The 13349-nt window shown below is 41.2% G+C and overlaps 1 protein-coding gene across 2 annotated transcripts in view; it reads right to left on the reverse strand.

Moving 5' to 3' along the window:
• Nucleotides 1-4796: 4796 nt before the first annotated feature.
• mrpl32 (mitochondrial ribosomal protein L32) overlaps nt 4797-13349 on the reverse strand; it is a 32120-nt gene continuing 23567 nt past the window's right edge. Inside the window, exons 3-4 of one of the 2 annotated variants that reach the window (XM_052016990.1) lie at nt 12761-13034; nt 4797-5149 (exon numbers count right to left, since the gene is read on the reverse strand). In XM_052016990.1, coding sequence (XP_051872950.1) covers nt 12777-13034 — 258 coding nt within the window. In that variant the 3' untranslated portion in view covers nt 4797-5149; nt 12761-12776. Of the gene's footprint in view, nt 5150-10792; nt 13035-13349 lie in introns of those variants that run through there. The other variant, XM_052016988.1, reaches the window with a different exon arrangement.

Genomic DNA, 13349 nt, shown 5'->3' on the forward strand with positions numbered 1-13349 from the left:
TGTGCTTATAAAAACAATTTCAAGATTGAGAAGGTATCACATAACTGTCAATGCATCTCAGAAACTCTATCGAACACTATTTGCTCCTTTAATGATTAGCTGATAAAGTGCATAAGAAAGAATCGGATAGTAGAATATACTGATGGGGAGAAGGCTCTCAGGTGGATCATAAACACTGACAGAAGCCAGAGCTGTAAATTCTACAAAATTTAATGCACTAAACAACATATCAAGTAAGTCATTTGCAAACAATCCTGTTAGGGTAACATAGGGTTTATTAGATTAAGCAACAAAACCATATATACTTTTGGCAAGAGGAAAGATAATTGGTCTTTCAGAGAATGCTTGCAGTAAGAGTAAACAGTTAGATTTCCTGTCTCTGTAGTATAAGGTTGGACAATAAAATGTGATCCAATATTTTTTGAAAGTTTTGGAGGCTTAATAAAGTGAAAGGAGATTCATTAACTGTCTTCCCTGTAACAACCCTTACCGATGGGACTGTATGTGGAAAGCCAACCACATTGTCTGTTATGTCTAATGTTTAACTACATCTTCCAGGCTCTGCTACACCAGGAAGGTGACGATTGAGAGGCACTTTCCAGTAGCACTAGTCTCCATGGCTGTGAATGACAATGGGCCACACGGTGCTGCTCTTCAGCCCACAGTTCCATGGGGAAGCCCCAGCTAGTTGGGGGTTGCAGTGTGTGGGCCAGCTCATTCCTACCTCCTTTTCCTGTGCATGGAAATGCAGAAGTATGGAACGAGATGGAGGTGTCAGATGTACTGCCCAGCTGCTGGACTCAGCAGTGCGCTGGGATACGGAGCACCAATGTGGCAAGCAGAGAAGCTGAATGGACTTTGCACCAGCCCCTTGGCTTTATGCCCAGGAAGGTTGGTTTATGTAGTGTGACTGTATTCATCTGAATATGGTCACCAATCTTGATTGAAATGGAAAGTACAGTAAATATTGTTAATTACTTTTAGCCTTTAAAGTAAATTTATTATTTTCCTGCAGTTTAATTTTTTTAAAAGTTTACTTCAATCCTTTTGAACTGTTTTTAAATGTCTCAAAGGGTTTTGATGACTGGAGGTTGATGTGTTGGGGGTATGATATGTTGGGGGTGAGCCTTAGGATTTGCTGCCTGAGGCCAGGTTACCGCTGTGATCCACACTACCTCAAAAAAACACAAGAATACAAGAAAACAGGAGTAGGAGTAGGCCACCTGGCCTCTCAAGCCTGCCCCGCCATTCAGTATGATCCTGATGGATCTACCCCAGGCTCAACTCTTCCCCTGTGCTAGATCTCTATAGCCCTTAATCTCCTGATCTTTCAAAAATGTATCTACCATTACATTAAATTTTTCCAATGGTCTAGCCTCCATAACTGTCTGGTGTTCAGAATTCCAGAGATTCACCAACTTCTGTGAGAAGGAATTTCTACATTCTTGGTTTTAAATGTCTGGCCCCTTATCTTGAAACTATGACCTCTGGTTCAACACTTGCCCCTGCGTGAAAACATCTCGACATCTATCCTGTCATGCTCCCTTCGGATCTTATATGTTTCAATAAGATCATCCTTTCTAAACTCCAAAGAAAACAGATCCAACCTGCTAAGACTTTCTTGATAGGACAATTGTCTCTTCCCAAGAATTAGCTTCTAATGCTATTATATCCTTTCTAAGGTACAGGAACAAAACTTACCTATTTTTAAACTCCAACCTTTCTTGCAATAAGGACTAATATGCCATTTGCCCTAGGTTGAACATAAAACAGAAAATTCTGAAAACATTCAGCAGGTCAGGTAGCATTTTTGGAGATTGAAGCAGCATTAATATTTCAAGCTGAAGACCCTTCATCAGGACTGAGATGGAGGGAAAATAAATTAGTGTTAGTTGCAGGGAGGATGGTGAGGGTTGGATAGGACAAAGGGAATATCTCTGATATGGTTAGGCTAGGTTGCTCTTAGTATGAGTTGTAGAATTTATCCAGTTGGTAGATTAATGGCAGCAGTTCAGGGGGGGGGGCGGGGTTGGGGGAGAGGAGAGAGAGAGAGAGAGAGAGAGAGAGACACACACACACACACACACACACACACACCATGGGCTTTGTTCATTAAAGCAATTAGACAGTGAGAACACAGACAAAGGAATATGAAAGTTATGAAATGCAGGACTGCAGGACATGCCCGGCAGGTCAAGCCATGCAAATAGAGAGAGAAAAATGGAGCCAATGTCACAACTGATGACCTTGCATGTTCTGATACAGATAAAGCAAGTTATCAGAAGTTGTAGAATTCAGTACCGAGTTCAGAAGTCTGCAAAGTGCCCAGATGGAAGATGAAGTGAGGTTCCTCAAGTTTACATTGGGCCTTGTAATAACTTTGCAGGAGGCCACTGACAGATAGGTTGGGATGGGACATGACAAGCAACAGTCACTGTGGGCTGAATGTAGATGCTCCACACAGGGGTCCCCAATTAGTGTTTGGTTTCTACGGTGTAGAAGAGACCACATTGTAAGCACTGAATGCAGTATCCTAGATTGGAAAAAAAGTGCAAGTGAATTGCTGCTCCAACTGAAAGGACTAATTGGGTCCAATGGATGGTGGGAAGGGAAGAGATGAAAGGTCTGGCACCTCTTGCAGTTGTAGGAGGTGATATAAAAAGAGCAGTTAGTAGAGATAGAAGAGTGGACCAGGAAGTCATGAATGATCCCATACACACAAAATGCTGGAGGAATATGGTAAGATGAAAAACAATCAATGAGTTACAACAGCTACCAATGGCTGGATGTAACTAAAAGGTTAAAAGAAGCATCTTTCTCTGTTAGGACTATTTGTTTTTCCTAGGAGTTACTGAAACCGTGTAAAGCAGTAAGACATCAATGTGGAAGGTAGCCCCAAGCATTAATCGGGTGCAGTTAAACGGGCAGCTTTGCAAAACAACCAGGCTATGCTTCAGCCAAGTGAGACAATGGGGAGTGTTAATTTGCCCCATCAGACAAGATCCCAGGGCTTTGTTTGAGTTTGTCACAAACCTTTCACGGCTACACACTCATGGGGCCACCCGCCCTCTGGAAGATCGGAATTTTTATCTGTTCATTAACAGTGGAATCTTTCTGCACTAATGACTGATGAGGCTCTCAAAAACAACTGGAAGGTTTAGCAAAGGTGTGGAATCCTTTGTGATTAACGGGGCACAAAGAGCTTCTCCAAGGGTTGGTTCACGGCCAATGCCTGGCAACTGTCAAGCCCCTTCACGTCTTGCTGAAGTACCCCAGGGCTCCCCTTTGGCGATAGACTGAGTGGCAGAGAACGCAACATTGCTAAGTACTGGATGCCGGTAAGTATCACTAAGAACTGCATGCAAACGTGAGCTCGATTTTACCAGGGAAGTGTTAAGTGAGAGAGTTTGGGTTTTTGGTCTTGTTCTCTTAACCTGGGTTAGAGTTGATTTGTGATTAGAGCTGTAGTTTCCTTTGTGTTTAGTTGTGTTAAATAAAAGTACTCAAACTTTTCATGAAATTATGTGTTTTTCATTACTGATTCTGTCATTTGAAAGGAACCCAAAAGAACCTGAGTCCTATTTTATAGCATTCCTCAGCAGGTCAGGCAGCACCTATGGAGGGAAATAAACAGTTGATGTTTTGGGTTGAGACCCTTCATCAGGACTGGAAAGGAAGAGGGCAGAAGCTTGGTTGAAGGTTGGAGGAGGGGGAGGAGGGGGAGGAGCGCTATTGGTTATAGTAATTTAGGGGAGAGAGTGGTGGAAAGAAAGGATAAATTGGGATAAAGAGCAGTATTAATTATGAGATGTAAAATTTAAAAATATCATTGTACCTCTCAAAGGATTAAATGATGGCACATGTTTAATAGACTTCGGTCTTTAATCAATCTTTTGCTTATTATTTATCCCTTATAAAAAGCCAGGTTTTAACATGTTTCATAAAAAAATGCATTTGCATTAATGGACAAGTTACTTCACAAATGTTGTTGATTCTGGTTTCCATTACAATTATCTCTAGGAACTGATGACTCAAATAATATTTATGTAATAATGACACAAATGGCTGTTAATGGTGAGGCGATGCATATTTTACTTTTATCATGTCTTTGGAATAAAGGTTGCTAAAAATACTGGTAAGTCAATTTAATATTGCTTTCTTCAACAAATTACAGTTGAGGGGATTGCAAGTTTATGAAGCTTTGTTGCACTACAATGGGCTTTGATTTTTTTCTATTGTAATTGCATTCTTTCTTGTAAACACTGTGTATAATTTATGTTTATTTTCTTTCTTGTGAATGCTGCTTATCTGATGCTGTGGGCCTGTGATGCTGCTGCAAGTAAGTTTTTCATTGCACCTGTGCATATGCATATGACAAACTCAACTTTGACTTTGATGTAAAGGATACTAGAATTGAAACTGGGTAATAGAATTTAATTGGAATGCTGACATATGCATTCCAATTAAACATGATCAGAACTATAAATTTTGGATAAGATTTATATGACAGTGGTGAAACTTTGAACTGGAGAATGTCTTGTGGTCATGTATAATTATCTCAAGCAAAGGTATAATGGAAAATTACTATTGATGTTGCATAGCTAAAAATGTGCATAAATAAAGAGCAGGAAAGGACCACAGGATCAAATAAATACTTGAAGGGCAAATGCACAGGTTTTCCAAAGGATTTTAGTTAAAAACGAGCAAATAAAGATTTACTTTGACCTTATTCACATAAGTATCATGACATCTGGAGCAGGTAATCTGTCCGTACTTCAGACTGCTACATCAGAAATAAGTCAAAGGAAGTGAGGCTAGGGATATTAGTAAATTGGTTTATTATTGTCACATGTACCGAGATACAGTGAAAAACATTGTTTTTCATGCCTTCCATACAGTTCACTTCATCACATCAGTACATTGAGGTAGTACAAGGAAAAAGCAATAACAGAATGCAGAATAAACTGTTACATTTACAGAGAAAGTGCAGTGCAGGTAGACAATAAGGTGCAAGGCCATGACAAGGGAGACGGTGAGGTCAAGAATTTACCTTACCGTACAAGGGGACCGTTCAATAGTCTTATAACAGCAGGATAGGAGCTGTCCTCGAGCCTAGTAGTACATGCTTTCAAGCTTTTCCATCTTCTGCCTGATTGGAGGGGAAAGAAGAGAGAATGTCCAAGGTGGGTATGGTCCTTGATTATGTTGGGTGCTTTACCGAGGCAGTGAGAAGTGTAGATTGAGTCTGTGGAGGGGAGGCTAGTTTTCGTGATGTGCTGAGTTGCCATACCAAGCTGTGATGCATCTGAACATTAGAACATTACAGCATAGTACAGGCCCTTTGGCCCACGATGTTGTGCCAACATTTTATCCTGCTCTAATATCTATCTAACCCTTCCCTCCCACATAGCCGTCCATTTTTCTATCATTCACGTGGCTATCCAAGACTCTCTTAAATGTCCCCAATGTATCTGCCCCCACAATCTCTGTGGCGGTGCGCTCCATGAACCCACCACTGTGTAAAAAAATTTACTTCTGACATCCCCCTTAAACCTTCCTCCAATCACCTTAAAATTATGCCCCCTCATGTTAGCCATTTTTGCCTTGGGAAAAAGTCTCTGACTGCCCACTTGACCTATGCCTCTTATCATCTTGTACACCTCCATCAAGTCACCTCTCATCCTCTTTCTCTCCAAAGAGAAAAGTCCTAGCTCACTCAACCTATCCTCATAAGACATGTTCTCCAATCCAGGCAGCATCCTGGTGAATCTCCTCTGCACCCTCTCTATAGCTTCCACATCCTTCCTATAATCATCGAGCAGGTAGTGCAGAGTACACCTGTGGATGTTCCCCTCAATAACAGGTATACTGCTTTGGATACTGTTGGGGGAATGGGGGGAAGCGACTACCAGGGAAAGCCACAGTGACCAGGTCTCTGGCACTGAGCCTGGTTGTGTGGCGCAGAAGGGAACGGGGGAGAAGAGGAGAGCGGTAGTGATAGGGGATTCCATAGTAAGGGGGGGGGGGGGGCAGACAGGAGATTCTGTGGATGTGAAAGAGACTCCTAGATGTTATGTTGCCTCCCAGGTGCCAGGGTCAGGGACATCTCGGATCGGGTCCGCAGCATCCTGAAGGGGGAGGGTGAACAGCCAGAGGTCGTGGTACATATTGGTACCAATGACATAGGTAGGAAAAGAGATGAGGTCCTGAAGAGAGAATATAGGGAGCTAAGTAGGAAGCTGAGAAGCAGGACCTCAAGGGTAGTAATCTTTGGATTGCTGCCTGAAACACATGACAGTGAGGGTAAGAATAGGTTGATTTGGCAGATGAATGTGTGGCTTAAGAGTTGGTGCAGGGAGCAGGGTTTCAGATTTGTTGATCATTGGGATCTCTTCTGGGGAAGGTACGACTGTACAAAAGGGACGGGTTACACCTGAACTGGAGGGGGACCAATATTCTTGCAGGCAGGTTTGCTGAAACTGTTGGGGATGGGAACCAGAGCTATAGGTCAGAGGTTGGTTCATTTAGTGTACAAGTAGATGCAAAGTGTAGAAAGACTGTGAGGAAGGATAGGCATTTGAAAGGGCAAAATTGCAGTCAGTTGGATGGGCTGAAGTGTGTCTACTTTGATGCAAGAAGTATCAGGAACAAGGCCGATGAACTTAGAGCGTGGGTAAGTACGTGGAATTATCGTGGTGGCCATTACAGAGACTTGACTGTCACAAGGGCAGGAATGGCTGCTGGATATTCCAGGGTTTAGATATTTCAAAAGGGACAGGGAAGGAGGTAAAAGAGGTGGGGGAGTGACTTTGCTGATCAGGGACAGTGTCACAGCTGTAGAAAGGGAGGACATCCTGGAGGGGTCATCTACTGAGTCAGTGTGGGTGGAAGTCAGAAACAGGAAGGGAGTGATCGCTCTATTGGGAGTATTCTACAGACTTCCCAGTAGCAGCAGAGACACTAAGGAGCAGATCAGGAGGCAGATTTTGGAGAGGTGCAAAAATAACAGGGTTGTTGTCATGGGTGATTTCAACTTCCCTAATATTGATTGGCACCTCCTTATCGTAAAGGAAATAGATAGGGCAGAGTTTGTTCAGTGCGTACAGGAAGGATTCCTGACACAGTATGTGGACAGGCCGACTAGAGAGGCTATTCTGCACCTGGTACTAGGAAATGAGCCTAATCAAGTTTCAGATCTCTCGGTGGGAGAGCATTTTAGAGATAGTGACCATAACTCCATGTCCTTTACCATAGCCTTGGAGAGGGATAGGAGCAGACAATATGGGAAAGTATTTTATTGGAGGAGGGGGAATTATGATGCTATTAGTCAGGAACTTGAGAGCGTAAATTGGGAACAGATGTTCTTGGGGAAGTGCACAGCAGAAATGTGGAAGCTGTTTAGGGAGTACTTGCATGGGGTTTTGGAATAGTTTGTCTCACTATGAGGCAGGGTAAGGATGGTAGAGAGAAGGAACCGTGGTTGACAAGAGACGTAGAATATCTTGCCAAGAGGAAGGAAGCTTACCTAAGGTTTAGAAAGCATGGATCAGACAGGGCTCTGGAGAGTTACAAGATAGCCAGGAGGGAGCTTAAGAATGGACTTAGGAGAGCTAGAAGGGGGCATGAGAAGGCCTTGGCGAGTAGGATTAAGGAAAACCCTAATGCGTTCTACACGTATGTGAAGAATAGGACTGATCAGGGATAAAAGAGGAAACATGTGCCTGAAGTCGGAAGAGGTAGGGGAGGTCCTTAATAAATACTTTGCTTCAGTATTCACCAGTGAGAGACCTTGATGTTTGTGAGGATGGCATATGGAAGGCTGATACACTAGGGCATGTTGACATGAGGAAAGAGGATGTGCTTGAACTTTTGAAAAGCAGTAGGATAGATAAGTCACCGGGACTGGACTGGATATATCCAAGATTATTATGGGGAGTGAGGGAAGAGATTGCTCCACCTTTGTCGATGATCTTTGTGTCCTCACTGGCCACAAGAGTAGTGCCAGATGATTGGAAGATGGCAAATGTTGTTCCTTTGTTTAAGAAAGGGAGTATGGATAACCCTGGGAATTACAGACCAGTGAGTCTTACTTCAGTGGTGGGAAAATTACTGGAGAAGATTCTTACAGACAGGATTTATGGGCATTTGGAGAAGCATTGCCTTATTAGGGACAGTCAGCATGGCTTTGTGAGGGGCAGGTTGTGCCTCATGAGCCTGATTGAATTCTTTGAGGATGTGACAAAGTACATTGATAAAGATAGAGCAGTGGATGTGGTGTACATGGATTTTAATAAGGCGTTTGATAAGGTTCCTCATGGAAGGCTCATTTAGAAAGTCAGGAGGCATGGGATCCAGGGAAACTTAGCTGTGTGGATTCAGAATTGGCTCGCCCATAAAAGACAGAGGGTGGTGGTAGATGGAGTATATTCTGCCTGGAGGTCGGTGACCAGTGGTATTCCGCAGGGATCTGTTCTGGTACCCCTGCTCTTTGTGATTTTTATAAATTACTTGGATGAGGATGTGGAAGGGTGGGTTAGTCAGTTTGCTGATGACACGAAGGTTGGTGGTGTTGTGGATAATGTAGAAGGTTGCTGTAGATTACAACAGGATATTGATAGGAATGGAGACCTGGGCTGAGAAGTAGCAGGTGGAGTTCAACCTGGAAAAGTGTGAAGTGATACACTTTGGAAAATTGAATTTAAAGGCGGAATACAAGGTTAATGGCAGGACTCTTAGCATTGTGGAGAAACAGAGGGATCTTGGGGTCCACATCCATAGATCCCTCAAGGCTGCCGCGCAGGTTGATAGGGTTGTTAAGAAGCCATATGGTGTGTTGGTCTTCATTAGTCGGGGGTATTGAGCTCATCAGATGTGAGGTAATATTGCAGCTCTATGGAACTCTGGTTAGACCATACTTGGAATATTGTGTGCCTCTGGATGGGATGTTCTATGGTGCATCTATAAAAATAGTGAGGTGACCTGGGACATGCCAAATTTCTTTAGCCTCCTGAGGAAGTTGAAGCGCTGGTGTGCTTTCTTGGCCATGGCATCCACGTTGTTGGACCAGGGCAGGCTATTGGTGATGTTTGCTCCTAGGAACTTGAAGCTCACAACATTCTTGACCAGGAGCACATCATCTTGTTCTCTACCCACTCGAAATTAAACCTGAACAGTTACCTTATTGCGGTTTTATGATCTGGCAATTTTATCTTCCTTCCTGTTGGCTAATTGCATTACTGACTTCGATGAATTGTCATATTAAGTATTCAGTATCTCAGTCCTCATATTTGCTCAGCATAGGGAGAGCCCATTCGTTCTTTGTTTGGTAAAATGGTAGAACAAAGCAATATGCTAGTGTCTTCTGGTCATTTTGAGTTCTTCACTTTCTTGATAATTGAATGGAGCTGTTACATAGAGATTTCATCACAGAAAAGGTCCAATTTGTCACTGCTGATGTTTAGTTGGTACTTTCAATGTAACAGTATGTTATATTTTCCTGATACAAAATGCATCTATTAATTACTACTTTTGGATACATAGCTTCTTGCCTATCCAAACTCCCACTTTTCACACCAGCTACGGATCAGCTCATTCTCAGGCACACACCAATATAAACAATATTCACATTATCATTTGATGAAGTCAACTTCTGATTAACATCAACATCCAACTTCTGATCAAGGCAATCTCCCAGCTGAAGCATTATTCTCCAGTCTGGATCCCTGGGATGGGCCACTGCTCATCCAGGTGGAGGCTGTATCGGACGCAACACTCTCCCACTGGAGCCAAGGACAGGGCACCACTCTCCCAGCTGGAGTCCAGGAAAGGGCATCACCCTCCCAGCTGGAGTGCTGGGAAGGGCACCTCTAACTTAGCTCAACTCCTGCTGTGGCTAGTCATTTTTCTGGCTACAGCACATTTAATCACAGTATTTGCTTAGCTCAGAGTTATTTTGCACAAATAATAAACATTAAGTATTCTGCTACACATTTGATGCCTTTTTAATACACTTTAATGCATACCTTTTGCATTTCCCATGTTTTTGCATTATCTATGGAAGCACTATCCTTGATTATCCTGGAAAAGATTGATCATCAACTGTAGTTCCTCAAAAAATTGGTAAACAACTGGTCTTTTATAAATTCCTGCTGGCTATCTTTCAGTGACAACGGACATTAATTTTAGATGATGGCCTCTGCAACTTTCCCACTACTGATGTAGTTATTTGTTTATCCTTCCCCTTCCCATGACTTCATGCTACTCTTCCAAATGCAGCCAGTCAAGAAAGAACCTTTTGCTTTTCAATCAAATACACATGATGAATTAACTGACTAAAAATGGGTATGTAAGAGTGGTTTGAGTTGCCTGACCCTGCAATTCTCTTCACAACATTTATTGTTGCTTAACCTAACCTTACCGAAAGCTCAATACAAGGAAACTGTTGACACACAGATAGATTTCTGCAAGCTTGTTACTGGCATTTATGTAGAAAAATTAACAATCAAGTGTGTGTATTGGGGGATCTTTTTCACCTTTTCATTGTCTGTCCTTTTCTTTCATGCATGAGTCTTGCAATAGCTTGGGACTTCTATGAAAATGCAGCTTATTAATTCTTCACAGGTGGAGTTTTTTTTTTAATGAGTAATTGCTGATGTGGGAAGGTGCCCAGCAGAGAACAGTTGCTCAGGCACAGGAAGGAAAGAACTTGGTTTTATAAAGTGGCTTCCATGACTAAGATTTCCAAAAGCATTTTATAATGTTTAGTCACTACTGTAATATAGGAATAGTGGAAATTTATGCACAGTAACATTCTGCAATTAACAATTGAATAAATGATCAGAGTGTTTCAGGTGCTAGTTAGTTGAGGAATAAACATTGGTCAGTTCACAGCAAATTCCTGTTTGCCCTGTTTGGGAATTTTTAACATCCAGATAAGGATCAAAGTGCTTGAATTTAATTTTCACTCAAATGATAACACCTCAGCCAGTTCTGCATTCCCCCACAGAACTACATACTTTATGCTTGTCTCTGGAATAGGGCTTGAACTCACAACCTTCTGACTTGGAATCAAGGGTGCTGCCAACTGAACTATGGTTAAAAAGGGGAGGGAAAAATGCTTGAGCTCAGAGAATTGACTTTTACTAAACACCAGCAACTGCTCTCTCAGGTAATTTGAGGTTCTGAAAAGCATAAATATTTTAATTGCCAAGTTCTAACTGAACTTTACCAATCAAGAGGAAGTCTTTACATATCCAAGTGAACTATTATAAGGTTGATTACACCAGTTCTGCTTTTCAAATTTAAAAATGGATTTTATTTGCATAAACTTTTATATATTACCTTATTTTTACATATCTGATTACAGCTGATTGAAGATAAGCACTGCATAAACATGTAAAAACAGGGGGCATGAATTGAGTCTCTTCAAAGAGATATTTAAAGGTAGATGGTTGTGGTAATAGGAGGTCTTTCAAGGGCAACTGTGATTATTTAAAGGTGAAATTACCTTTCCAGACCTACTTTGAAACAGTATCTCAGAACAAACAGCACAGCTTTTCAAGCAGAATATTTTTGCAATTACAAGCTTAAAGGCCAAGTTTTTTCTCAATTCATCATCCTTCTTTTCTGCCCTTTATTGAAAAAAAAACATCCTGACCATCACAAGAACAATCTTTTAAAATGGTGAAAAATAAAATTGTAGATTGACTATATGAGAGGATAGATGAGGAAATCTCCTTAAATTAGGTACTCAATTGAACAACTGAGAACAAAAGGCAGGGCAAAAATACCTCAGCAAGTCTCTTCCTTTTGGTATTTTGAACTCAACATTACTGGAACATGAATCATCCACACCAGCAATGGTTACCAGATGCAAAAAGTCACACAAAATAAAAATTGTTCCCCTTTCCCCAAGAAAAAGAGTTCACATTGCTTCTCAGATTTTGAGAACAACCATATTTTGAATGGGCCAGATTAGCAAAGCCATTCTGTGAATTATACATTTTCAAAACAGCCTGGAAAGGACTAGGGAGCATTTTCTATCAGAATTAACTCATTCCATTTTTAGCTTCAAATCTGCTACACAGAGCAGAATCATAATTAAAAAGCAGAGAACAAAGCTGTCAGATGCAACAGATCCAAAATCTCTTGATCAAGGGGATAAAAGGACATTAAAACAAGGGGAAAGAGAGAAAGTGAAAAGACAAAGAAGTCTGAGGGAAGAAAGAAAAAGGTTTCAGCCATTAATGGTCAACAAAGAGGTGAGTGATAAGGAAATACAAGAAAGGACAGGGTGCATCAGATGGTGGGTGAGGAAAATAGTGGAGGGGAAGGACTGTTGGAGATGACAGAGACAGTATGCACAGACACCATGAATCAATTTTAACTATTCAGAAAAACTCACTATTGAGAAATGTCATTAAAAAAATAAAAATATTAGAATGTGGATTATTTTGCTTTTGAAAAGTTTCCTGAATGTAACATTTGTGCCAACTTCAGTGCCGCCACATGAAATAGTGAAATACTGAGGAAAAATACTAAATTCCCCTTTGCAGTCGTCAAAAATAAATTATATTATTTAAAAAGACACCCAAACAGCCTTTTGTGTAGAGGAGAATTTATTCCAAGTTTCTTTAGATCAAACCAAATTCCTGAGATTAAACTTGCTGTGTCAACAAGTATGTGCCTAGCTTCAGTGACACATTTTAACTTTGCATGTGTTTTATTTTTAAACAAAATATCTTAGCACTATCTTGTTCACCTGTGCAATGTCCATCTCATGACCCTACTGTAAACCACGACGGCCGCTTTCGGTTCCTCTCAATGATCCTCTTCCCTTTGTCAGCCTCTGTTGCTTTCTCCCCTTCGTAAAGCACAACTGTCTCTATTGCAGCAGTGTTAAGTGGCCTTCCTTCCTGCACCTGAATCTGTGCACGTACAAGAGCTGTCTCATGTGCAACCTTTTGGTAGCAGAAGGCACATAGCACATGTTTCAGTTTCAAGTGGCCACATTCTTGGCAAACTTCTATGTTGTTCTGAAATAAAAAAATTTACCAAAACAAGAAAGGTAAACAAAACTAAACAAATTTGTTGCATCTATTAAGCTTAAACTCAAAATATTGGCACACATTTTACATAAGCTACTGAAATATTATATTTAGAGTTAACTGATACAAATACATAACTCCAATAAGGATGCCTTTCACTTGCCATCCAGCCCAACCAAAGCCACACTAATGTCAGTTTGGAGTTTGCCTCAATTAAATTCAGTCCATTACCAGAATCCTCTGATCACTTTCTGAGTGATCTTCTTGTAGATGACATTTAGACAACTCTTGAAATTTACTTTC

This window comes from Pristis pectinata, chromosome 5 (assembly GCF_009764475.1).
Source record: "Pristis pectinata isolate sPriPec2 chromosome 5, sPriPec2.1.pri, whole genome shotgun sequence".
Lineage (NCBI taxonomy): Eukaryota > Metazoa > Chordata > Chondrichthyes > Rhinopristiformes > Pristidae > Pristis > Pristis pectinata.